At 35.7% G+C, this 27,291-nt stretch overlaps 2 protein-coding genes across 2 annotated transcripts in view; one reads left to right on the top strand and one right to left on the bottom strand.

The window, feature by feature from the left end:
- The window catches only part of LOC113236697 (dedicator of cytokinesis protein 3), a 77,889-nt gene that overhangs the window by 6,702 nt on the left and 43,896 nt on the right, over positions 1–27,291 (top strand). Inside the window, exon 3 of the mRNA XM_026472857.1 lies at positions 595–743. Coding sequence (XP_026328642.1) covers positions 634–743 — 110 coding nt within the window. The 5' untranslated portion in view covers positions 595–633. The remainder of the gene's footprint in view (positions 1–594; positions 744–27,291) is intronic.
- Positions 3,108–25,449, bottom strand: LOC113236919 (innexin inx3). Its single transcript, XM_026473139.1, has 9 exons — positions 25,213–25,449; positions 20,745–20,926; positions 8,665–8,861; positions 7,378–7,500; positions 6,722–6,817; positions 6,078–6,188; positions 5,509–5,645; positions 5,184–5,331; positions 3,108–5,012 (listed from the first exon to the last, which is right to left on the bottom strand). The coding sequence occupies exons 2-9, from the start codon at positions 20,905–20,907 to the stop codon at positions 4,827–4,829; spliced, it is 1,161 nt and encodes a 386-aa protein (XP_026328924.1). The 5' UTR covers positions 20,908–20,926; positions 25,213–25,449; the 3' UTR covers positions 3,108–4,826.

A 27,291-nucleotide genomic window follows, 5' to 3' on the forward strand; every position in this document is an offset into this window, starting at 1 on the left:
TTACTCATCTCTTCTGCCCCACAACTTTTCCCCCCAATTTATACTCGCTTCTGATTGGTCAGTATGTAACGTTTCTTATTGGTCAGTGTAGTACCAATCAAAATCGACCATCGGACGCCTCTAATAGTCGATTTTGGTTGGTACTACACTACACGCCATAAATGTTATTTTTATGAACTTTTTGGGGCGCCAAATAATATACAGAATACAGATGTATATAAAAAATATACAGTCGAATAATTGGCGACGAAATTAAGGGCACCTGATCCATTCAATATAATCTTGATGTACTTTATCTCGAGCTAAAGTACAGAGCCACTTTATCCATTAAACAATATCCATAAAGGACTATTATATTAGTGCAGCAAATTTTATATTCAGGTCAAATTATTACGTAAATGTAAATTTTCTATAACAATCGGATTGACCATTGACCGTTTTTATCCTAAGAGGAATAGAGTTGAATTTAAATCTTAATTGTCAAGTTTGACATGCTCTTGACCCTAAACAATATTTACGATATATACGATACGATATTGACTGAGCGTACCAATTTTTTAGTCACCATTGTACTATGACTTTAACGATTTTCAGGAGCGGGAAACCTACCGTTTCAGCGCAGTGGCGAAGGTGATGCGAGAACTGCTGAGCGGTAGACGAGCGTTGCTGGCAGGTACACTGACGCAGGATCAAACTCGAGCCTTACGTCTGAAACTCGTCGCCAAACTCGATTGGGGAAATCGGTGAGTGCCATTAAGTCGTTTTTATGCTTGTCTTGCAACAAATATGTACCAAGAGTAAAGATACCTTACGGATGCTTTTGAGATACAACCACAATTGACAATAGCACATTTTTCCAATGAGCCCTTTATAAACTTTGTCCTTGTAGAAATTATGTTTTGTCATGTTTTTTCAACAAGCAGTTATTGAGAAAAAAAAATTGTGAAATAGAGTTTTCAAAGGCCCGCCCAGGAAGTTGTCGTCTGTATGACAGACTTCCGGAATAAAAACCGATTTTGTTTAGTAGTCAAGCACTAGCTGTTTTGACACATGATGATATTGGTGTTTAAATGTCAACGTAAAAATTAACTTCTATGGTTTAGTTATTAAGTGAATTGTAATCGTTCGATTGTGGCTTTGTTCCTTGTTTTAAAAATTTAATACATGGCTGTTTCTCGTAGATAGTATTTATAGTATACCATTCAACCCAACTCCGCTTCACTGTGTATGTATTAATTGAAAACGTCTATGCAAAAATTGATTCGGAAAGGCCTTTATATATCACAACGAATTAATTATGTCTGAAATGTCGTCAGTGTTGCCAGAGCCCTTGAGTCGAAAATTTGATTTCGTTACCAGAAAAGTTACATCTTTGTTTCAATAGTACATTTTGCAAGTTCGTTTTTGTAGTTAAAAATTGTGGCTGTAAATTCTTAATATATACACCTAAATCCTAAAAACAAAAAGTAAGCACGCTCATGACATTCAAGCTATAACCAGTAATTTATTGATTTAATTTTGTTTGTGCCATCTCCTAGTTACGTTTTTGTCTAATTTGGGTGTGTTCATAAACTGTTTAGGACTTACAATATCAAATATAGTTGAATTTAAAAAATCTTTACGTCCTCAAAGTTATTAAAATTGCCATTTTTACAGAAGTTACTTACATTTTACGCGAGAAGGTCAAAAGTTACGAAAATGTATAGAAATGTAAGACATATAACCATCTGGCAACACTGAATGTCATTGTGTATAGATTTTTTTAATGACCTTTGGATGCGTGACCTTAGAGATATTGTAGCTCATTATTTCAACTTACTGTTAAATATTTATTAAATGTGAATATATCCTTCGTATCTAGTTTTCCATAAACAGTGTTCCCTAATTATATTATCCGAACCATATATGTACAATAACTGAAAACACGCCAATTCAAATAAGTGTTTAGTATCGATTTTTTTCTCATCGCTAGCCGCGTAGTTGTGACGTCGTACCGACGATTGGCGCTTAAGCATTTTCGAAATGAATTGGTTTAAATAATTGAATTTCAATGGGAAAACGACATTGTAAAAAATATAAGTGTTATTATGTTTGATGTACATTATATTTGTCATGGAAAACATATATGAAAAAAAATGGTATTATCAATTAGGGCGCCTTCAAATTGGACGCTAGAAGCGCTGCAGTGGCGCAGCAACCGCGTGTACATTTGTTTCACTAATTGTGACTGCCTTCAAGTGGCTCGTGCGTGACAGTGGCACTTATGTAAATTAATAGTGGCGCGGTTGTTGCTTCACAGACGCCCCACTTCAACGCTTCTATAAGCTTCTAATTTGAAGGCGACCTTAGTGTATGCTTTAACATTTTACCATAGGGCACTGTTATCATTGCACAGCTCTAGTAAACTTTGTTATATTTGTTTACAAATAAATAATTTGTAGTTACAAGGGTTATTTGAACTTTACCATAAAGTTGGAATACTAATATATAGGTCATTCACTTCAAATGCTCATAACTTTAGCTATCATTATATGCTGCACATACGTAGACTGAGTAATATTTTGAAGTGCTAGGGGCTAAAGTATTGTTTCTTATTATAAATTTTTATGACCTAGACAATTGTAACAACCAAATCATACCAAGTGCGCCTGTTAGACAAACAGGCGTACGTTTGCACCTGCTAGGAGGAATATTATAACATACATGCACTTGTTATTTAACTTATCGTCATCATCAACCCACTTTTTTCTTCCCACTACTGGGCACGGATCTCATCTCAGGTGAGTGTTTAGGCGATAGTCCGCCACGCAGGGTCCCTGTGTATTGGGGACTTCACACGTTTTTCGAGGCTGTGAACAGTTTTCGACATGCAGGTTTCATCACGACGTTTTCATTCACCGAAAAGCTCAAGGTAAATTAAAAAAAAGACTGTTGAAAGTGATATAAGTGAATTATTGCTTTAATATTCAAAATTTTATTCTTGTAGATTAGTGTTGTCTCAGGCTGTTATTCAGATGTATTCTAGTTCGAGATATTTTGTGTACTGAGCATGAATAAAACATTAGATTATCATTTTAAAATTGTTTAATTCAAAGAAAATGTTACCAAATTACAGAGAAAAATAATCTGAAATTGTCGGCTCAATAGCAGTCTTCCTAATTGTACGTAATTTGTTAGCCACTTATAACTATTGTAGGAATGATAATCGAGTTCAAAACAACATACAACTTACTCTAGTAACTTATATTAAATGTCACAGGCGTTACTGCATGTCGTTGTGTAGTTAGCACAAACAGCGACAATTGTTTTATTACCATGTCCACACACGTATTACATCCACGTTGTCATGGTCAAAGGAAAAAAAAATAGATTCAAGTTGAAAAAGACATGATTCACGAACTACGTCTTATCGTTATGAATATGGCTAAAATGACTGAAATAAAAATCCTTATCCTACAAATACAGTAGTTTACAAAACAAAATGGAAGTATTGGTCCTTTACTGGAATAGTTTTTGCCTTTTCGTGAAGACAGAAAATGCATTCTGGCAGAGATATGACAGCCGAAATGGTAGTTTGCTACAATGGCACAATATTCGAGTAAATTATTTATATATGAGTATAAAAATATTCTCTACGAACACCTCAATACGCACCGAAATCCTATAACTAATAGTAAACTGAGAAAGAAGTCGCACTGTACTAAAAGTACATTGTTTTTGAATATTTAGAATTAGTTTTGTATTATTTTCCTACCTACCAATATTAACTTATAAAAAAACGAATATACAACATCACGCATATTCGAGAATCAAGAAATAGCGTAGAAATTAAAGTAAAACTTAACGATCTAATGAAATACAATTTAAAATGTTCTATGCATGTGTGGGTGATATGTCTTTTCTCGTTATATTGTCATAATATTAAAACCTACTTTAAAAATATTGTCTTTAAAATAAATTGTATTCTATAATTAATAGAGTAAAAAATGGAAGTTTGCTACGAATTTAAAAAGGTAATAATTTCAAATCGCATAATACTTACTCAGCCAATGCGAATTCATTTAAAATCAGACCCACCGTGCGGGTCCCTTATATCTAAAATATTTTAAAATTTATATTTGTGAACTCCACAAACTATAGCGATTAGGCACATTACAGTACAGACAAAAAGATCCAAAAGAGATTCATTCTTACGGAACAGTCTTTACCAAAAATATAGATAGAAATAACAAATTATCATACACTATTACATTCCTATTTACTATATTTCACGTCACTAATTCCCAATTATTAACTATTTTTATTCACAAACCTTTCAACTAATGATAGTTGCATTAAATTTTTACACTAAAATTTTCATTGAGACCTAAATTTAAAGCTCACGCAGACATCGGCAAAATGTGGCTGAGATATTACCTTAAACTGTGTAATACTAACATCTTTTTCTACTATAAAAGAAGGAATGTCATGTTGTTAAAGTCTCGTACTGGAATTTTATAATTCGTTAACAAGTAATCATCTAAGCTACCGCGTCAGTCAAGGCAAGAATGTCTCTGCGGATCTCAAATGTAATGGACCCTTTGAAGTTGGTAGATTGTAGCTGCCACTTAGCGCCATCGTATGATCGTAAACCCGGCCCGACCAGTATACGAAGGAACCTACTTAAACGTCTCGACTACATTGTTTGAAAAATTTGATTTCTGCTATCAAATTGTCCTTTACTACAGAAATCAAGATGGAAGTTTAAGGGGGAGCTTTCTCAAAAAACGTAATAGAGACATTAAAATATAATTTTATAGCGTTTATTGCTTCCTAATTCGAGCTGCTTACGTCTCAGTCTCTTTGGAGTACTTGTCGATGTCGGGGTATAGAGGTCCCATTTCCAAAGTAGATGGCGCTGATGGTGGGTTGGAACCGAGATGCAATCTTCGAGACAGCTCGTCCAGAACCTCACCGAAAACACGGAGAGACATGTTTTGGCCTAGCAGGTGAAGGAGTAGGAAGTCGCCCACCTGAAAAAAAAACATCCGTTAGTGAAATTTTCTTGTATTGTCCATACTGCTATGGTTTGCTTGTTTGTGGGAATATTTTTATAAAAAAATACTGCATAGACAATCTTTTATGAGTAGATTAGTTCGATTAGAATAGTTTTACATCTGCCTAGGCAAGAAAATGCAACGCACCTGAGTCTTCCGGACAAGAGCTTCAACTCCGTTGGGAGTTCCAAAACGAAACCGCCGCTTGAGAATGGTCTCACGAGTGCTCGGCAATAGAATCACGGCGGCCGAGTACCATAAAGCAATTCCTGACACCACAGATAAGATGATGAACCTGAAATTATCACAAACTATTCGTACATAATATTCTTTAGACTAGTTCATAACAATGATGAGAATAATTTTTATAGCGTAATCAGCGTTAGGATTTTCTGATATCGTGTTTTTGATGATTGATGATGTCAATTTTTATTCTCTTATGTTAGTATTCTCATTGATTAGATAAACTTACCAGAACCATAAGAAAATGAAGATCTTTTCGTTGAGGATGTTCAGAGCCAGAACACAAAGCGCGTCGTGTTTCTGAATCGATCCGGAAGCACCAAACTTGTGGAATGTGCATTTGGTAATTCTAGGAAATACCTCGATCTGAAAATGGAATTCTGATTTTTAGTATAGGTAATCTTTTTTAAATATTCTTTATTGCACCGAACAAAAACTAATGAAATATTAATCATATAAAAGGTGAGCAAAGATGGACTTATCTCTAAAAGAGATATTTTCCTACCGACCCAAAGCAGGGAGAATAAAAGTAAGAAGCGTGCATGATAGGAAGTGGGTGAAATGTTATAAACTTATAAATAAATTCAACGTGTACCGATACTTACATAAATATTATAAATATATATAATATTATAACATATATTAAATAACGTCAGTATACATTTATATTATATGGTATATATTTTGTTAATTAATAAAAAATTAAGTATTCGCAACATTTTCATTAATCCGAGTGACAGATGTAATTACACAACGTGTAAAACTTGTTAAGGTAACAATCTGATAGTGGCAACTTACCATCGGATCTGTTCGTTGTTCCTGATTCATGTTAGAAAACTTAACCACTTCAGTACCGTATGTCAAGAAGGCGCCCCCGAGGAATAAATCGAGGAAAAAGATGTTGCCAACCTGAAAAATAGAAAGTTCATTTCAGATGACCATTTAGAGAATATCGCAGACTTTGTTAATTAATTAATTAATATAGAATAAATACAAGCTAGACAGACGCTTTTAGATATTCCAGCTTTTAAAAGTAAATTATAAAAATATGCGAGAAAAATTGTTGCAATATTGATTCATTTAAATCATAGGTTCCCAAACATTTTGGCTCACCGCCCATCTGCCCTACCTGTGGTGGCATGTGGTAGCGCCTCAAGGACTCTTTAGCGTCCACTGGGGGGCAGTAGGGCCCATTTTGGGAACCTATGATTTGAATTAATCATTGTGCATTATTATTGTTAAAGGATAACATTACGAATACTTTTATTGATACAAAGATGGAACGAACACAAAGAAAAATTCCTTCGGTGACCGAAGGAATTTTTCTTTGTTGAACCGAAGTTCGGTCCAACTGGACACGAACTAGTGTCTGTTGCCTCAGCGTGGCTACAACGTGGATAATATAATGTTAACAATTCAATTTAGTGTTACAAATTACTTACAACGTTTATAAAATTCAGGACCTCACAGAAAAAGTAGCCGAAGGAGTATGTGTTGTGCATGTGTAAAGTATCTAACAGATACTGCACAAGTCGATTCTGCAAAAAAAAACACAGCTTCTATTATTTGGTTATGACGAGAAGATAATTCATGTACTTATAGTATAAGAGTTGCGAGGTTTTATTGTCCGCATTAAAGACGTCTATCAAGTTTCATTAGAGGCAATTGGTAAACGTGATATCAATTAGATCGCTTATGGTATCATATTTGCCAAATTAGCTGAGCTCATGAAATCGCGCAGTTGAGACATGACAGGAACACTGTTCATCAAAGAATTAGATCACCACTTTGTTAATAATTTATAAAAGCCAATACAACAGTACAACAAGGTAGTTGATAAGTATTGGGTCAACCTCTAGAGATAGTCAATGTCTTAGTGAGATGGTTAGTGAAAGAACAATGCCAAAACCTAGAAGGTGCTATTTATTCTAACTATAATAAACAATCGGTCATTGTAACAATTGCATATTGTTAAGGCTCTATAAACAAACATAACGTAGAAACAACTGCTTGATAGGTAGTCTTGTTTATCAATAGTTATTACTTATTTATTATAAAGTTATATGTTCTATTCATATGCATGTAAAGTTATACAAACCTGACGGTTGTTCTTGTCGTCAGCAATGGTTGCAGCAGTCCCTCGTATACCATCTGATATCATACGGACTTTTCCTTCCTCCCAGTTCTTCCATATCCAATGCGGCATGTAGAATAGGAGTCCCTGAAAAACAAAAAAAAAATGCTTACATAGTATTGCTATTAATTACTACAAACTCGAAGTCGCTTAAATTTTAAAATTGCTATTATAAATTCGTAAACTTTCACTTTACATGTACTTCGTCAAGTAAAGTTGTCGTCCTAGTAAGCTAACTAAATTATATTAGTCGAAATCTTGTCGTTACTAAAAGGTGAATCAGACGAGAGACGGGAGTTAAATTACTTGTCCGCTCGGCATACGTAAGGTAAAACTGTAATCAAGGACTTACGTAAATCGTGATTTATGTGCCCTTAAGAATTTTCTTAGCTTACTACATGAGGCAGAAACATTTATCTCATCGACTATTATACAAAGTCATTCACTGTTGATAGATAAATAGACTATAAAGTCAAACTTCAATTGTCCAGTACCATTGCATTATTGAATACTGTGACATATCATCATATTCTAAATATCAACACTTTTGCTTACAATGCCTTTTTCGTATGTAATCTATATTATAGTGATTGCAAATAGACGAAAATAATTACACAAATATCGCTACAATAGCAGAGCTGTCAAAATACATCAATTGCTCATTTTTATAATTTTGAACCGAAAAGTTAATCGTGGCTAAATTTAACAGTCAATAATTTCATTTTTCATTTGTCTTCCATATCACGGCTAGTAGCTGTAAGTGTATCACTTCACTTAATGTCAAAGGTTACATCTTTAAAATTCATATTTTAAAGTTTTAATTTGACGTCGTCGTGATCACAACAACCGCAACCCCGTAGTTGCACCTTTGCCACATTTACTAGGATAGTGATAACTTACTTGTTTGAGTAGCATTATAAATAAAGCTGAACGACGACTCTTATTCTTAATATAACTGCCCCCGTGGCCGTGCAACGGTTACCATGTTGGACTGGCACGCAGAGGTCCCGGGTTCGATTCCCGTGCCGGGAGAAGTATTTGTATACTACAATTATTTCTCTCGGGTGTGATTTGTGGTCGTCTATGTGCGTGTCCGTGGCATCCGCGATACAAGCTTTCCCTAGTGCGGGGCTATAAGTGTGCGCTTTATACAAATATATATTGTATATAATATAATATCCTAGTTGGAGACCAGGTAATTTGTGTGGTTATCTAGCACGTTACTATTATTAAGGCCTTCAAATATCTTACCTGAAAGAACAACATAAACGGCACCCACTGATAATAAGCATGGATACGCTTCTCTTCCTCATAATCGTTGCCAAGGCCTGGATGTGATATGCCCTTATTGTTAACATAGGGTAGCGTGAAAGTGTACGTGATCCAGCAGTAAGTATTCAACACGTGAGGCGGCACAGCTCCATCGTTGATGCATGAGATCGGGTCACCTGAAATGAAGAATACAGAATTTTATTTTATTTGTATATCTTTTTTAGTTTACATAATTACTTGTAACCAAGACGTCTGCGGTTCTTGCTTACGAAATGGAAATGGACTTTACTAATTTGGTTCTGTTCCGGCGAAGTGCCCCGGAGTACCTAAATTCCGTTGCTCTGGTACTCACAGTGCAGGGAATTGCCTAATTTGAGACCACGTAATTGGTGTGGTTGTCTGGCACATTCTTATTTATATTATCCGCTCATGGATGAGCAACTAAGCGATACCTTGGAAACAACCTGTGTGTTTTAGATTGCGCTAAGTACGGTGATTAGGAATCGTACTTTTTTAAAGAAGACTACGCAACATACACATACTTCACCAACACACAAGTTTCAAAATTAAAATACATAATCTCAGTACAGAGTACTAAAAAAACCGAACTCGAAAGTTCGTGGAATTACACCTATTTGCCAAGTTTTATTGAAATCGGTTACCGGAAAGTAGGCGAAACCGGATTCGTGCCCTAGTTTGTCACCCTTAGAGATGGAATATTTTCTTCAAATTTGGGACATGGGACCACTACTGAGGTACCCTCTTCCCAACAAAAAAGAATCATCAAATTCGGTCCACAATGCCGGAGTTATCGCGTAACATAAAAAAAACATGCAGTCGAATTGAGAACCTCCTCCTTTTTTTGAAGTCGGTTAAAAATAGAACTATGTCTATACATATATATTGGACTTTTCAAAGTTCATAGCGCAATAAACCAATATGGTTCGAACTCGAGTAGAGTCATTCAAGGCAATCAAATGTCGCCCGCTCACGTGGCTAGTTGCAGCAACCTTTGTTATAACTTTCAAAATTGTTATTCAAACATAGTTGATTAATTAATCGTTTCGAACAATGGACAATATATGAATCATTATAATTATGATGTTGGAAAAAAAATCGTTTAACACTTTTACTAATTAGATACATTGTGACCAGAGGCGTGTCAATTTACAAATAAATGGTTGCTATTTATTTTGCATTGAATAGGTTGCTCTGTAAATAATATTAAGTGAAAATAACAGAGGCGATAGCTAACCCGTTCATAGATAGTGAAATTAAATATTAGAATACGATAGGAAGGGGCACAGGGGTTTCACTATATGAATCTCAAAAAACCAATAACGGGCTTTATTTGAAAGTGTTTTCTGTGTTGTTGCCACCTTCTGCTTTTCCATAGAGAAGTTTCAACAACGTACTGACAAAATCCAATGATTTTGAATCTACATTGAACGTTTTATATTGTATATTTATTGTACATTTTATATACTATGGCACAAAAAAGTAATAACATTTTCGTGTACGGTACTATTTAGTTAGTGTCCGTGAACGGGCTAATATGTATTATTTTTTTCTTCTTTATATTTACCCAATAACGTAATCGAATTGTTGATGAATTGCGCCGTGTCATACAAAAATATGTACTGTTTAAATGAATGTATCACAAACAAATGCATAATAACTTATCGCATAAACATCATTATAAAACAATATTTTGTAGATCTTCTCTTTGACTTAGTAATAAGACGATGCGATGCGAGTCGAAGAATTCCTTTGTATCACGATGTCTGCATCAGCACAGTTGACAAGATTGGCTATGAAACGACAATTGGCTTCATTTAAGTTTTAAGTTATTTTAATTGTGCTATTGTCGTCTTTTGCTTTTGAAACCCTAAGTTAATATATTTTATGTTCATTTTATTCTTTAATACTAAAGAAAATATGACGCACGTACGACAATACTTGTAATTTAGCTTCTAGAATCCCGTATCAGCTATTTACATGTTGGTATATATTAATAAAATTAGAATTTGCTACAAATCTATACATAATTGCAGTTTTTGGCTTAATCACGTAAACAATACAATACTATGAGGAGAAAAGGCAGCTGAAGAAAGGCAACACGAGAATCCTAAGTATATTTTATCATAGTTGCTTCCAATTAATTTAATTTAGAAAATTTTGTTTTATTAATAAAAGTCACGTGTTTTGGGAGGCTACGTCCAATACGTTACAATAATGATGATTGATCCATGTACGCATGACTGTGACCCTGACATTGCATCTCCGAGTGGGACGGATGTGATAATACTGGCGGCTGCAGCCAAGCCCCACCTGCCGCAATTGTTGGCCGTGACTGGAATCACCTTGTGCAGTACACCTATTGCACCTAACTATTATATAAACTATCTGTGCCTTAAGAGAACTAAAAGTTTCCAACTGAGCTATCTACCTACTCGCCATCTTCAATATATATATATATACTACTTATTGAGCACAGTCATATAATATATCAATGCCAGCCAACAAATAGACAGCTTCTGTGAAAGCTCAAGCCGTCGTCGACCCCGTCTTTCTTGACTTATCAATCAGTTTTTATTAATAAATAAAAAATATTCTTATCAAAAATGGACTCAAATTGGAACAAAATCGATACTTTTAATTTTAAGTATTCAACTCTTTTCAAACTACTAAAACTTAACCGCGCCTTCTGGATAGCGGTATAGGGAAAATAAATCTATTTATATGTAAGCAGTTTTGGGTGAAATTACAGGCACATGAGATTTGTCCACTTCCGTCTCAGGATGACGGGCGCAGTGGCAGTGTGCCTCAGATCTATGCGATTTAAAGAGCTGAGTGGCACTGCAACTGTTATGGACAGGCGTGTAGCTTGCCATCAGGCGCACGAGTTGTTCGTCCCGTCACTTGATATTGTAAAAAAAAGAAAGTACTTTGCTATTCCGATAAGTACCTATCGCAATGCGGTTTGGGTAAGTAATAATAGCGCATGCATAATTCCAATGTCTGCCACAATTGTTGTAAAGAATTTCGAAACTTGGATGATGAATACCGCAGTAATTAATTCTTTTGCAAACTAAATTATTGACTGGATTTATCTTTGATTTACGAACATTAAGCAAATGCCTATATGATCTAAGCATTCATTCGAATAGTTGATTATTCAGTGTACTTCGTAGTAATGATTATGATTCATTGCAAATAAAGTGGGCACTGCCCATCGCACTGACAAGTGGACTATAGAACTACAAATATTGGTCAATGCCAGTAACCAAGAGGCAAATAGAATGACAACGCTTTGATAAAACTAGGAACTTCCGGACCAAACTTCAACTGCAATATGTATGTGCATTCGTGAGGCTTGTTTAATTTAATAACATTTTTTAGTAGGTAGAGCAAAGTGGTAAGTAAATCATAAAGAAAAAAACAATATTACAGACAAATAGTGGCCCGGATTTTAACGCAACCAATTTTTACATTAACTTATCGACAAAATACTTAAGATTGTTTTAGGAAATTCAAGTACAGCTGATAAAATGTGATAACTAAGTAAACATGACATTACGTCGTAAGCCAGAAAGTGAGTAGTTAAATCCAATTTACATGTTTCAGGCATTTGTACTATTTGCTATTATATCATGCACCCTATTTCACATTCTTTTAAAACTTCGTGATTAAACGTTTGATCATCATTGCAATGTGCAATATGTCACAATTATTTTACAAACAAAACGATTAAATTTATCAAATTGCCGTGAAACACTAGAGCCCATCACACCCAAATTCAAAGGTCTCAATCTAACGTAAGTTTCGTTTCTTAATTACTTCGTAATTAATGCATTAACACATTTGAATATCACCCGCCTGCAGCGTTACGCGGAACAAAACTCTAATTACTGCTACAAAAAAAAAAACAGACAAATCAATTGAACTACGGCCCCAAACAATAATGATGTTTTATAGCCAACCTTATAGATTTTTTTTTGCTAATTGTTGAAGTATGTAATACTGAGTGTAGACCTTGGAGTTTTAAAAGCCCATGCCACATTTGGTATTGTGATTTTGTGAAGTATCATAATCTATGTGTTCTATTACAAACCTCCTCAAATAAGTGATGGCGTCATTTAGCATACTTTATTCAGGATTCCATGTAAAAATAGATTTAATGATAATATTTTCCTTTTTTCATTAAAATATAATGTTGTATTTCGGAATAGATTTTAGAACAAAAAGAGATAATGCAATTGCATAGTTATAAATGCATTGTCCTACTTCATGCATTTAAGTGTACGCTAATTTGTTACTTCCTTTTAACAATAACAAAGAAATCTTATCTTTATAAATTGCATGAACACATAATTCCCAAGATTCTCCATGCCTATTCCCATTCGGTAATTAGATTTTTGAGCGAAACAAGTTTAACCAAAACATTTGAAAGTATGAACGATGTTTATTTTACAGTTATTTTAAACACTATTTAATTCATGAAAATTTTAAATAGAAAACCACCGTGAGACTTGCCGTTATTTTTTAGTTAATATTCATGAAAATTGTTGTAAAATGTAAGTAATTGTATAGAAACTACTGTTAGTGTACTGTATACATTATTATTTATATAATTACTATTTATGTATTATTAACTGTTTAATATTTTAGACAAAACACAATGAATATTTAACGACAATCCCGGGATGCAGGCTTAATATATTTGTGCCTTAATGTATATATATATATATATATAGGTACTTTGCCATAGTTTCTGCCGTCAAGCAGTAATGTGAGCATTACTGCGTACCGGTTTGGAAGGGTAAGGGTGCTGGTGATATTACAAGCATATTGGACTTTCCAACTTATATCTCCGAGTGACGGGTGCAGTGGCACTGCAACTGTCATAGATGGACATGTCGCTTACTACAAAGCGTATGGTTCGTTCGCCGGTCGATAGATATTATTAAAAAAATGCCATGTGCACCATCAATGGTACAACTGGTCCCAAGGGAACCAACCCTCTCATACGTAGGTAGTAGCTCCTTGTGAAAGAGTCAGTCAAGGGTAGTGCTGCCACCTTACCTATTTCTGCTGCCAAGCAGTAACGTCAGCATTACTGTGTTCAGTTTTTGAAGACTAAGGGTACTAGTGAAATTACGGGCACATGTGACTTGCCAACTTATGTCTCAGGGCGCAGTTTCAATGCCGCCTTAGATCTTTGAGATTTAAAGCTCCTGAGTGGCATTGTAACTGTTATGGACGGGCGTGTAGCTTACCATCAGGTGCACGACTTGTTCGTCCCGTCACTTGATGTTATAAAAAAAAACTTAAGTAGTCGATTCATTTACCCCTTAAATTCCTAGTCCGATTAAAACATCAACCAGTCGTTTTACTACATCAAACCATAGTTTGATGTAGTAAAACGACATATACATATATAACAACTGTACATCAATGAAATTACAAACATTACTTCCATGCAAATATAATACACAAAAAACAATACACCATAAAAGTATGAAATCAGGTTATTCATGTTATGGTAATGCAGTTTGCACCTCTTGTGATAAGCTCTGTCGTTGGTAGCCACAGGCACCTATACTGGGTCATGGCAAACGTGGACTGGATTTGCCAGTGTAGTAGCAAAATGCTTTAAATACAGGCTTGGTTACTTACATATACGATAAACATCTACCTTTCATACTCAATCCTCAGATAAACACTTGGTTTGTATGTTGAATGTTCTTTGAAAATTGTTTTAAGGACTTAATTGATTTACTGGAATTATGATAACCATAAATTGAAATAACATGCCTATTATTAAATTTACATTTGAGAAATATTTTCATTGTGTTATAGCTCAAATATTTATTTGTTAATTTATTCCATTTGTGTGTTCTGAACCATTCAATGTGTATGGCAGAATGTCAGCGAGGGCTAAGTACTGTCGATGCCCTAAGGTACTTAGCGTCGAATTGATTCTGAGTAGATAGATGAGAAGAAAGGTGTTAAATAAACTTAACTCTTAACTTGTGAGTCGTAAAACTCGTTTTGGTATGACTTACTTATTGCATCAATACGTCTTAAGACACTTTTTAAGCCAATTTGATCTTTAGTTACTTTACAATCACGTAAGAAGCCTCTCAGAACGAAAAAATCGGCTAGGGGTTCAGATTTCTTAGAGAATCGACTGTTAATTCGCTGAGCCATCCATGATATTACCCATTTTACATGTTCTTTATCCTTGTCATGTAAATTTTTATTATTCTTTTTTTTTAATTTCGAGCAATTCATCATCTTACGTTTGATTATTGGCAAAAATAAAAAAGTCTTATTTGGGAAAGTGTGTGCCATGGAATTAGGCATAGGGTATTTACAGTGTGCAGCAAACAGCATATTGGTTATCACAGTTAAATTTAAAATCAACTCTATGCTAGTTACAATAAGAATGATTTAAAGTCCAAAATATAAGGCCCAACTTGCTGTTAACTACTATATACGTCCAAGTCTGCATATTTGTTATTAGTTAATCGCATTCCGAAAGAAAGAAAAGAATGTCGATTCAACTGCAACTGCACCACAAATCCCAACTGCTAGCGTACGTACAGTTGCACCTACTGCATTCTAAGTACTATACGCTTGCAGTCAGTATGCAGCCTTATAGTAAAGCGTGAAATACAAATTGTGTTTTTAAAGATTCTTGTCATTTAGATAATCCATACATTTTTCTGTTAAATACTGTCTTATTAAAAAGCGAGTTCGGAGTTCGTTGATTCATTCCAAACCACAATTTAATTTGAAATTATTCTCATAATTTTTGATCCCATCATAAACAAAGAATGATTCACTACAAACATAAATTCATAACAATTCTGGTTTGGACAATAATTCGTATGAATTCAAGTCGCAAGGTAAAACAATAACAATGGATGCTAACGTTGCAACATAGGATTACACTGCGTTTTCTGTTTAGTTTCAACGAATTTGATGAATATTTTGTTGGCGTATACACTGATGATGTTATAACTTTTAAAATAAAAAGTACGTAATTTGACACTCGAGGAGCGAGTTGCCGATATATATAGTATATATAATGTGTATATGTATATGTATATAATTTTAATGTGTTGTTTATCTATAATACTTTTCAATGTGAATCATATGAAACTAAAGATGTCACGTTACTTAACTGTGCATTACGTTAAAGGACATTTTGTGCAATTGAGTGTATGACGTCTTTGTACTAACTTGGAATTTTCTTGTATTTTTCTACTATTTTATATTAGGTATTTATTTCTCGAGTGTATTGTAGTTTTATGCTGTCAAAATTAGACACGTCTTGGTGACCATTCTCTTTTCAGCATAGTGTGTTTTTTAGAATGAGAAATAACGTAAACAAAGAAGCGAGTGACCCTAAACCTTCCTCTAAGCCCTAAACCTTTTTCTTCAGACAACAAATGAAATTACAAGTTAAAAAAAAATTCGTGAAAATTATTCACAATTAAATGACATTTATAAGATTAAATGACACAACAGTATGTTCTTGTTTTATAAAGTTTCCATTCAATGTTCGTAACCTATGTTTCTCTAAGTTTTTAATAGTGTACATTACGAGTACAAGAAACATAATATAAATTTAGTGAATGTGTTTCAGAATTTTGTTAAACAGTGATTATTAAATTGATTTGCTTACAAAATTCCGGAATGCAACGGCGCCTGATAAAAGATCCAAAAGTTCTTTTTGACTAATGCTATAAAAACGAAGTATATATATATGGCACTAGCGTCAAGGCTGCAAGTAAAAAACCCAACTTTTTAAGCTAGCCTTGTAAGCTACACTCCTGTCCCTAACAGTTGCAGTGCCACTCTGAGCTTAAAATCGCAAAGATCTGTCACTGCCACTGCGCCCGTCACGTTGAGACATCAGTCAGTTGACAAGTCTCATGTGCCTGTAATTTCACCAGCACCCTACCCTATAAAATCGGAACACGGTAATGCTGACATTACAGCTTGACGGCAGAAATAGGTAAGGTGGCAGTACTTCCCTGGACGAACTCTTTCTCAAGGAGCTTTACTGCTACTATCCAACTTTACAAGGACGCGAAAAACAGTTAAAGCTTCATATGATATTAAGCGTTAGGTATGTAAGTGTTTTTCGCGTTTCCTTGTAAAGTTGGCGTTTTTACTTGTACCCCTTTTCATTACAGCCCACATTACTTAATTACATTTATAATATAGTCTGATAATACAGTAAATTTGATTACACGTTACACTTATTCATTATGTAAGCAAAATCAATAACGTAAAGTATGTCGTACCTATCGCCATGGGCACACCTGTCTTCAACTCCCATAGTAACAGCTGACGTCACTAGTTATGCTAATGCAACAATGTTTTGATTAGACTAACTCTTGAAGCGCACATGCGATTGTTTAGGATATTCATCCAGCTAGACATCACGAACTGCAATATCGCTATCGTAATAAATGCTGAGCAAATGTATACTTTTCGACAGATGTAGACGTGACCTAACGCAAGTTTTAAATGTTTTCATAATAAGGTTCTTTATTTGGGTCGCAGGGAGCAAACTTTATAGTATTCTTAGAAATATAAAAATCTCCTCTTTATTTTTTTCTTTCTAATTGTCTACTAAAACGAGCCTATTCCTATTGTTCTTAAATTACGTCTTCCGGAGAGATATATTAATAATAATGTGCCAGAAAACCACAGCAATTACCTGGTCTCAAAAGTTATCTCTACTCTATAAGTACCAGACCAAGGAAATTATCAGAATCCTGGTTCGTTCGTTTCCCAAGTTGATCCTTCCGAGAATTGAATCCGAGACCTCATCTAGCGCCCACGGTGCTAATCGCTGCACCACCGAGGTTGTTGAATATTGCACGTTGAACGTGGAAAACCTTTATATCTCTGTAATGTGTCTCAGAACGCCCCACCCACAAAGTAGTGGAAAGTCGCAGACAGCACGATACGGCGTAATGGCCTATTAACATTTATTTACAATTGTTTCCGAGCGCTATGCTTGTTTCTAATCAATAACCTTTTGCTACAACAACAGACCAGAAAGAACCATACACGACTAAAATATGTATAAAAAATAGTGATAAACATACAAAAATAAAATTGTTTTGTTGTCTATCTATTTGTACGGTATGAAAACAGCTCTGCGGTTGAGAATCCAGTTGATAATTGAAAAATGAAACACCATTCGAGTAAAGATAGCGAACATCTCATCCAGTCATCGCTTTTAAATCATTAACAATTAGCATACTTAGTCTAATGTAACGATTATGAATACCATTAAGATGCTATTGAGCCGGCAACTGAATGGTGGGCACGCGATAACTACGAGGAAAGAACAGTGTACTATTACAACTTTGAAACACTTACGAAGATACATAACAACAGGACAGGTATACAAAGACACTTTAGATTTCAGCGCGTTAGTGTTTGTTTATTTTGATAACAGAACGAGTGGCACGCGACATGTGGGACAATAAACAATTTAAGATACTCTGATAAAATGAACGCCTTTCACTTGAGTGGGTACGCCGAATGCCGCTACCGTAAAATCCTGATAATAATTCTTAATTTTTTTCTCGGTTTCTGAGTAGTTCCCGTGTGAGTTGACACTTCCGTAGATGGCATGCGACAAAGTGCACTTAAAAGTACACTAAACTACCTCAGCTCGAATTGCAATTTCTCCCGTATTAATACGGTTCATTTTGCTTGGGTCGAGCGGCAGGGATCCAGTGTCTCTGTTCCTTTATTTCAGAATTTATTTTTTTACAAAGTAAATTAAAACCATTTGAAATATGCATATCGTCTAGTATAAGTGTTCTTTTTATTCAGTTGATGTAATTAAAATCATTGGTATTTGTAAAGTACCTATTGAATACAGGGGTTTTCTTGTAAAATTTCGAGGGAAGTTTGGGTTTTTTTCTATCTTGAAAATTTTTAAGAGTCGTGTTTTCACATCATATAGTAATCAGTATAAATCCTCAATTTTACTATATATTTTTGCCAAAGTGATTGATTCAACGCTTTCACTGTTATACGGAATTAACCAAAGCCATTTGAAGTTGTATAGACTCTTAAACGCAATTGATATTGCCGACTTAATTACCGTCGTAGATGATTTATTTCACGATAAGGACAAGAATTTTCTTATTCATATAAAAAAAAATCTGTAATTTATAACGTCAGCCACCGCTACACCGTTATGGTAAAGTAGTATGATCTAACTACTATGTAATACGTAGCTAATAATAGTTAACTTAGTCATCAACGGAAATGGAACTGCTTTAATAGCCATTTAAAAAAAGAAACAAAGTTACAAATATGAATCTAACGGTGCCTAATTTAAACAAAGTCTATCATAAGATCACATAGCCGAAGATATAATCTCGCCGGTCATTTGCAGAGGCCTAAGTGGTGTTAATCACCAGATTAATCATAGTGATTATTTCGTTAGAGCTTGCACTTAAGAGTGGTTAGTACATGCGATAATGAGATGACAGAGACTGTCCTTTGTCGACCCATTTAAAGTTCACATGGACACTAAGCTTAGTTCACCACACAGTCAGTGCAGTGAATTTTCAATGATTTAACTTTTATTTTTTGCCTTGTTTTCTTTCAAACAACTAAATTTTTAAATGAATTTCTATTCATTGTCCTTCGAAACTACGAAACGACTGCTGTGTAATAGTTTTTTTTACTTCAATTTCGGTTCGTATCGAAAATAAACCTACTGGCCCTTTTTGATTTCCGCCAATTTATTAGAACAGGGTAACCTGGGTCACCACTCATCCAAGTATAAGTCTATGTAACAATCGTCTTCCTTGTACGCCGGACAGCGTTTATCTAATTCATACTAATCTGATCACATGGTACGTCTAGGGGCAGATTCTTGAGAAGCTCAAGGCTTGATATAAAGTGTATCATTAAGTTTTAAGACTGCGTACCGTTTTTGTTAATATGTAGTTGAAATACTTTCCATAAACGGATAGGTTAGATCTTTATAAGGCTTGATTACATATATGCGAAGATGTATACTCAAATAAAAAATCTCATAAAAGTGATAATCTATTCAAATTAATGCAATTATATCATATAGCAAAGTTAAAAGGTAATCGAAACATAGACAAAATCCAATACGATGGTACACTTGTTACTCGAGACACATCAAAATCAACTAATGCGGTTCAGTGACCGGTTACATTTGAACGGATTCAAACTTATCACGTATTCACTGTTGTGTTTGTTTGTATAGCTAATTCGTATGATGGTTCGATTTAGGTAACTGTTACATTACGTCGTGTCTTATTCGTAAATTCTGTTAACAACAACTCTATTACTGATCGGTATCTTGGAAACGGTATAATTTGATTGATCCTTCAACAAGAAAGGTGTAGCTGAGACTTATAGGACACAAGTAATGTAGTATCAAATGTTTAGATTGGTTTTTGGTTCGAGGTTTTTTCCGGTATCTGACTGAACAATGACCTGAAAATGACTCACTTTTACGGTGGTTACGCGAGCACTGTTATCTTTCATGTGTGGACTCTCTGTCTAGGCAACCGTTTGTAGACAAGCAGGTCAAGTTTATGAATGGAAGTGTTATACTAATTCGAAACTTTAATCAACTTTCACTGGTTCTTCAATTCGCAAATTTACCGAATCTCTTGTACTTTCACAATGACAAAGGTTTAACTTTCAACGCGAGCTATTTAACTCACGGTAAAGCGACTATTGTTTCTTATCCAGGACATTTTGTTCTGCCACAATGAATAAATTATGTTAAGTTCTGAGGTCAATATGCTAACAACTCGGCGACGAGAATACGTATGTTTGAAGATGAACGGTGTCGTGACTATGTTTGAGCCTTTTCATAGTTCCAGCTTTTAAAGTGTGCTGTTTTTGTTTCAAGAAGTGTGGGAAAACCTAGTGAGATTTTACATGTTTTGTCACACCACTTTTGGCAAACAAATTAATAATTATTCATAATTATTATTTATATAAAATAGTTAATGACTTACCAATAAGGTTATTGGCAGTAACAAGGATGCAGCAAAGGAACAAAATAGCTGAAGTGATGCGATAATGCATCCGGAATACCATGTTGTCTATGACTGCTTTGTCGATCAGGTAACGGACTTTGACAAAGCCCGCTACCGCGGACACCATGCCAAATACCGCCATCTTCGACTTTGTTCAATATCTGTAAAAGAAAAAAATAAATTTTACACTTTATGCAAAAAACACTATACTTCATAGATATACAAAATCTTTATTAAAATATCTATCCAAATTAAAACAATTTCATTAACTAAATATATACTAAATAAGTACTGTATAAACCAATGTAATTAAATTTATAATGTAATAGAAAATACCCAAGAAACCACTGTAAATAAATCGCCGCCTAAAACACACGTGACAAGTGCCATGTGCTTCCAATACCAAATTAGAACGTAAACGGTGAACTTTATAACATTCAGTTTTGATTTCAATGTGTGTTACAGCTGTGCCGGCTCCTAGTTTAGACTTCACGTCTTTTCTTCCATGCGAGCGATGCTCGTGATTAACGTCGATGAAGTTCTTAAAAACTATTAGACGTTTCCCAACTTCTTGTATTGGAAACTTATAGTTTCCGATAATTAACCGTTAGACTAGAGCCAGTACAAGTATCTTCAAGTGCGAGGGCCATGTCTTCTCAATCAATGACCTCAACACATAATTTAACGACGTGCTACTTCTCGCCCACGCCCCGCATTAGGAACCCGCCGCCACTTTTTATAAACTAAGATTTTTTCATGATTTGACCACTTCCACTCACATGTGTACAAAAAGGAACCCAGTATTGATCTCGTCGTGTTATGAATTTACGGTTGAGTTGCTACGACTTTAAATAATAAGTGGACATGGACTACATACGATACGGTGTAGGAGACAATTCATCACAAATGGATCCAACCTTGGCTACTTCTTGATCCCTTTATCTACTTGACCGTATCGCATGTCCAACATGCGATATTCAGGTCGCTTGTTGGCAAGAAATTAATCCATCATTGCCACTGGTAACGTTAATGGCGCTTTATGTTCGTAACTCGTGCTTGTCCTTTAGTACATATCATGGTAATAGGAGCGTAGCGCAAGGCGATATAAAACCGGTCATTGAAATTAATCGGCTCTATTTTTTATTGCTCTTCCTTGTTCCCAATGTTACAGTCTCCTGGAAGGTATTTTTATGAAATTGCTAGTATAATCTCGAAATCGTGTTAGCATCGGCCGTAGTGAAGGCGAATGGTTCGTCGGCGCAGGGCATGTGGCGGGTCGTCGACCCGCCGCTGCTCGTGCGCCTCCTGCGTTTCCAACTGCCCCCGCTCCCCTCACTGCCATGCCTCCACGACCCTGTGCTGATGCATCGCTGGCAACGCGAATTTCACGCGGAAACCAGTTTGCGCGGCGACAATCGGCTCTGCTTTGCAAGTCGCGATCACGACAACCGATTAGTTTTGGCAGGGAAGATTTTGGTTCTTATTGTAACCTTCAAAATGCTACAGTGACTTTGTTCATAAAGCTATTCTAGTAATGGTATATACCCGTCTGATTTATCATATATGGTTTAAGTTTCGTTTGTTCCAATTAACAACAGATTCCTATATGCATGTGTTATTAGATCTTTGTGTGGTCTGATAATAAATTTTGGATTTCGTAAATCGAACAATGGTTGCTCATGTATTTGACTGATAGTAGGGCAAGCGGGGGAACGGGCGCGCGGGAACACGGCACATTCCACTGTTTATGACAGGCACAGACTCTCCTTGGTCCTCGTTCCAGGGCCCTTTGTATCGCTCTTTAACTGTATATCCTTGTTTCACTCGCTCCTTACCGTCGTCGGCCATTTATCAGAACCTAGCTCGACTTATTCGCATTCATAACTTCAACTAGAAAGCTTATTCTATTTCGAACATGTTTTTTGTTGTTATCATGTGGATTCGCCAATTTTGTTAGATACCAAATTTTTAATGACTAAAAGAAATAACCATAAACAATTTAAATTCTACCACTATTTTTTAGCAACATACATACATTCATCGCATTTTGTGAAAAGATCTAATGTAAATACGAGATTTTATATTTTACTTGTAAGTGACCTGAGCAATAATAATGATACACCGATTATAGCGTACGCGTTAGCAGCTGCCGTGCGTCTTGTACTTATTTCAGTCTGTAGGCACGCGTCGACGAGTCTTTGAATGGACACTAATTGCAGTGGACGAGAGAGTCCATCTTAGCTTCACACGTCCGCAGTCCCACACAAAGCCGACAACTCGTTCGTGGGAAAGGAATCTCGTATCGATACACTTCGTACAATAGCCTGGCAATAATCACCACCAGTAAAAGCGTGTCTAATGATAATAAACGGTCGATCCGATTAGGTAATATCTGCGGTGCGGTGAATGGCAAATTGTCGCCTCTGTTGTAATTTACGTGTAACACGGAGCTCGCCTGCGGCCACGAAGGTACCGTTCGACCAATGACGCCTCATCTCGTCTAATAATTGACTTCCATTGACGGTGACTGTATGTTCTTTTACGTCAGAGTCGATGGGAATTCACGGGTCATGTTTGTAATAGCTACATGAATTTGTAATCTATTATATATGCGTGTCCAGATAAGCTCATTGGATCGGCTGTGACGAGCCGTCACTTTGGTATCGTATAAAAACCGTGTGATGCGGAAATGCGCTTCGTGTGCTCTGTGGTTTAGTCCGCAGTCTGCACCGTTCAAATTTCATATTGGTTTCTCTCTTGAAAACTCATACTTCATGCTCTGATTAAATTCTATCAGTTTCGACATATCGAGATTGAGTTTGCGACAACTTGTTCAATAGAGGTCAAATGTACGAGTAGATTGTGTTTGAAATAGTTGTAAACAAATACACGCGTTGTAAAACTTATGCGGGTTAATTGATAGCGCTAGATAGATACCGCGTGCGTAATGTGACTTATCCGCTGTGAAGCAATATTGTATCTGCTTTTTGCCTTTGAATCTACTAACAATTATACCTATATTATATTAAAGGTTGGCTGGTACACTAACGTTTTAAATTCTTTGTTAAAATTTGTAATTTGAGTTGTATAAAGTGTTTACATACTATGGTACCTACTTGTTGCAAGCGGTAAATGGTGTTTTTTTTCTCGTGCTATATGAAATGTAAATTATCTAGGTGTTTAAAAGCATACAATACTTATTAAAATTAAAAGCAGCTGTTGGTTATAGTTGCTAAAGGGAGAGGTTATCGCCAGGCGCCTCTGGAGCCTCAGCGATGCAGGTGGTGTGGTGCACGCTCCGTGATAAGAATCCAATGACTGTGAACTGTTAAGCATGCCCCTTTTGTTTCGCCACGTCTGTACACTTAGATACTTCACTCTGGGAATCTCTTGATTTCCTAATCTACCTCTCACCATTAAAATAAAGAGAGAGGGGAAAAAATTACTTTGGTAATTTTATTGTACCAAAAACTATGTCACATCTCGTACTTACAAGTATCGTAAAAGCGATAAAACTAAGTGTTACAGGTTAACTTACTTCGACAAGATTACCCAATACTTGCTATCTATATTTGACGTTTTATCTAAATGTGTATGTACATAAGCCATTAAATATTCAATGCCATTACGGAAAAAAGTTCTTATGTGCCATTGTGTACTTGTTGATTGCAGTAATTAGGTGTTCAATAAAATTAGTAACAAATGACTACATAAAATGAAATTGAGAGTGACAACGTTGAAATATATTGAAATTGCATTCATCATATCCGGGTTAGCAGTAAATTAACCAGGTAGTGTGTAACTTGTGGTTTTTGTCCATTATTTGTCATGTCCTTGGCCGAAACATCTTCAATGAGAATTCGTGGACCGTGAAAAATATCGCATACGCTTCAAATCATGTATGGTTACCTACTTCTTTTGTCATCTATACCCTATTATACATATACTTATTGTATCACTACAACATGCTGGCAAACATTACTGAAATTGACGTGTTTTTGCCAACCAAACATAAACGTGGTCATAATTTGCCGAGAGTCAGATTTGAATACGGTTAACCTAGTAGTATTTGTGTCCATTCTATTCAAATCACTATTCCCGGTAAATGGCACCGCGTCCCTTCCCCCTTGCTCGGCGCACAGGTAAATGGGATCCTCGTTGCTACCTGTGGGAAACAGCCTCGTCCTAACACCTCTTATCGCTTTCGATTCATAACATCGTTACTACAGTTTGTTATTGCCCATCTTTTGTCTGCCTATTACTCGTTCACCATTCCTTGCGCACAAGAAAGCGGGCAGAATAAAAAGAACTGGGATGACTATGCACAAGGCTTTTGTTCCCGCACATGCCCATATGTACGCTGTCAAACAGCATTCCTCGCGTCGTCGATAGAGTTAAACTAAGCGCGTCTCGATCCACTCCACCAACCTTTTGTGACACAACTTACCTTTTTAAACCTAACTGTTATTATCCAGCGCCTCCGATTTCTCAAAACTTTACAATCACACGGCTTGTCTTTACACGACACAATTTACACAGCCTCACTATTACTAAAAGCACGTAATGGCATTAGTTTTACGTCATTATTATTATGGATAATATGTCATAAGATGCAGTAAAATGATTGGGGTAAAACGAGTGGCAGCAGGGGCCGGCAGCATACGAGACACCAGCTGCTCATGGGTCGGAAACACAAACTGAAAAGCAAAGCGCAGCGATCGCTCTCCACCGCGCTACGGCGCGTGTGTTAACTACCGAACTTCGAAGCGTGTGCGCAGTATAGCTTTCTCTTTCGCGCTCGTTACTCTGCCTACTCTGTCTTTGTCTATGGCAGCGAGTGCACAGTAGTCAGTAGCAGAGAGATCCGTCGCTGAACGAGTTCTGTCGAGAGGGTCTTGACTTGCTCCGTCTTAGTTGCGTTTTCTTTGTGGGCAATATTTTTTAAATTTCGTATGCCATTTTTTTCTATAACATGATGATTGCTGGTTGTAACAGCTGATATCGCTTATGGCCTTTAATTAACACATTAACGACTACTCAGTTTAAGTATGTTAATTAAAGTAAAATAATTTGGTTGTGAGAACTTTTAGTATCTCTAAATTTTTGTATTGTCTTTTAACGATAATGACTTTGCCAAAGTGAACCTTTACAGCGGTCAAATTGCATTCACAACTGAATAACCAAATGCGTGACGAAGAGATGGTATCAAACCTTAATAATTCGCATTGGCTCTAAATGAGGCCAAATTAAATGTCTTGAGCGAACGAGCTCAATTCAGCTGGCCGGAGGCGCTGTCATAGGATAGGCACGCCGAACATCTACCTGTGCGCCGGCGCATTGAAAAATAAAAAGTCTGGACTTTTGTTATTAGAGGATTCTGTATTGCTCGACTCTTGTGCGACGTGGGAGTTTGTTTTACTTGAGACGTCAGAAATAAAATAGCTGCGAAATACATTTATAAGCTTTTCGTGGAAGAAAACACAAATAATTATGCAAAGTATCTAAAATAAAATGTTCTAACCAAAGAGAAATTAAACAATTTTTTATTTCAATATACTGTAATGTCTTTATTTGAGCTATGAGTACAAATGCACCATTTGTGATGTGCTTTTTGTGAGAAGTGTCCAATCTCTGCGGTTCGAGGACGACTAACTTTTAGTACTACTGGGTCTAGGTTATGAAACTGTAACAATACTAGGAAGTATTGTGCTTAGTGAATAGATTAATATTATTGAAATTATTGTGTCAGAGATTTTCCAGTGGGTCCCCAAAATTGGAGGTGTCAAACAAGTCTTTCAAAAACTGGCAGATTTTATTTCTCTGTCGTTATACCGACAAATTTTAGTGAGTCTGCGACCAGGAGAATAATTAATGTTCCGCAGTTGAACGTGGTGTAACCTTATTATGGTTAAAGTTACGGTTGTTCTTTTACACCTTGAACTTGCTGCAACTTGTTCGGAATGAGTCATGTGTCCTTAAATAATGTTCGTTGACATCTTCAGCTCTTACGCCTTTGTAAACTTTTTATTATACTTTTTTTTTGGAATAATGCTATCTGTTATAAGTTTTTTTTAAATTTAAATTATATGGTTTGATTGATTATTGTTCAATGTAATTGTTATGATCAAAGTATATTTTGGGTTTTAACTTTTGTCTCTTAATTACGTACTTTTTACCTTCAAATGCAGCCATCGGCAAGGATCTGATGTAGATGTCGGCAGCGCTTTGTGGGTTGAACTTGGCTTGTAGGTATATCAGTATCAATAATTTAAAACTTTCATATTCACGATTGATAGGTGTAATATCTAATTCCTATCTACTTTTGACCCTAGGTGTGATGGAGCTAGTGTAGAGTGTTAGTTCTTTTAAATACTCAACTTAACGAGGGACTAAATTTATTTGGTCTGCCTATATTTATAAAATCCCGTAACTAAACGTCTGCGCTAGAAATTTTTGCAAAAACCGGACGAACCTGTTGATATCGATTGTCGTTGCCATTTAAGATATGTTTGGTGTATGTTTGGTA

Source organism: Hyposmocoma kahamanoa, unplaced genomic scaffold, assembly GCF_003589595.1.
Source record: "Hyposmocoma kahamanoa isolate Upper Pololo Valley unplaced genomic scaffold, ASM358959v1 92, whole genome shotgun sequence".
Taxonomy (NCBI): domain Eukaryota; kingdom Metazoa; phylum Arthropoda; class Insecta; order Lepidoptera; family Cosmopterigidae; genus Hyposmocoma; species Hyposmocoma kahamanoa.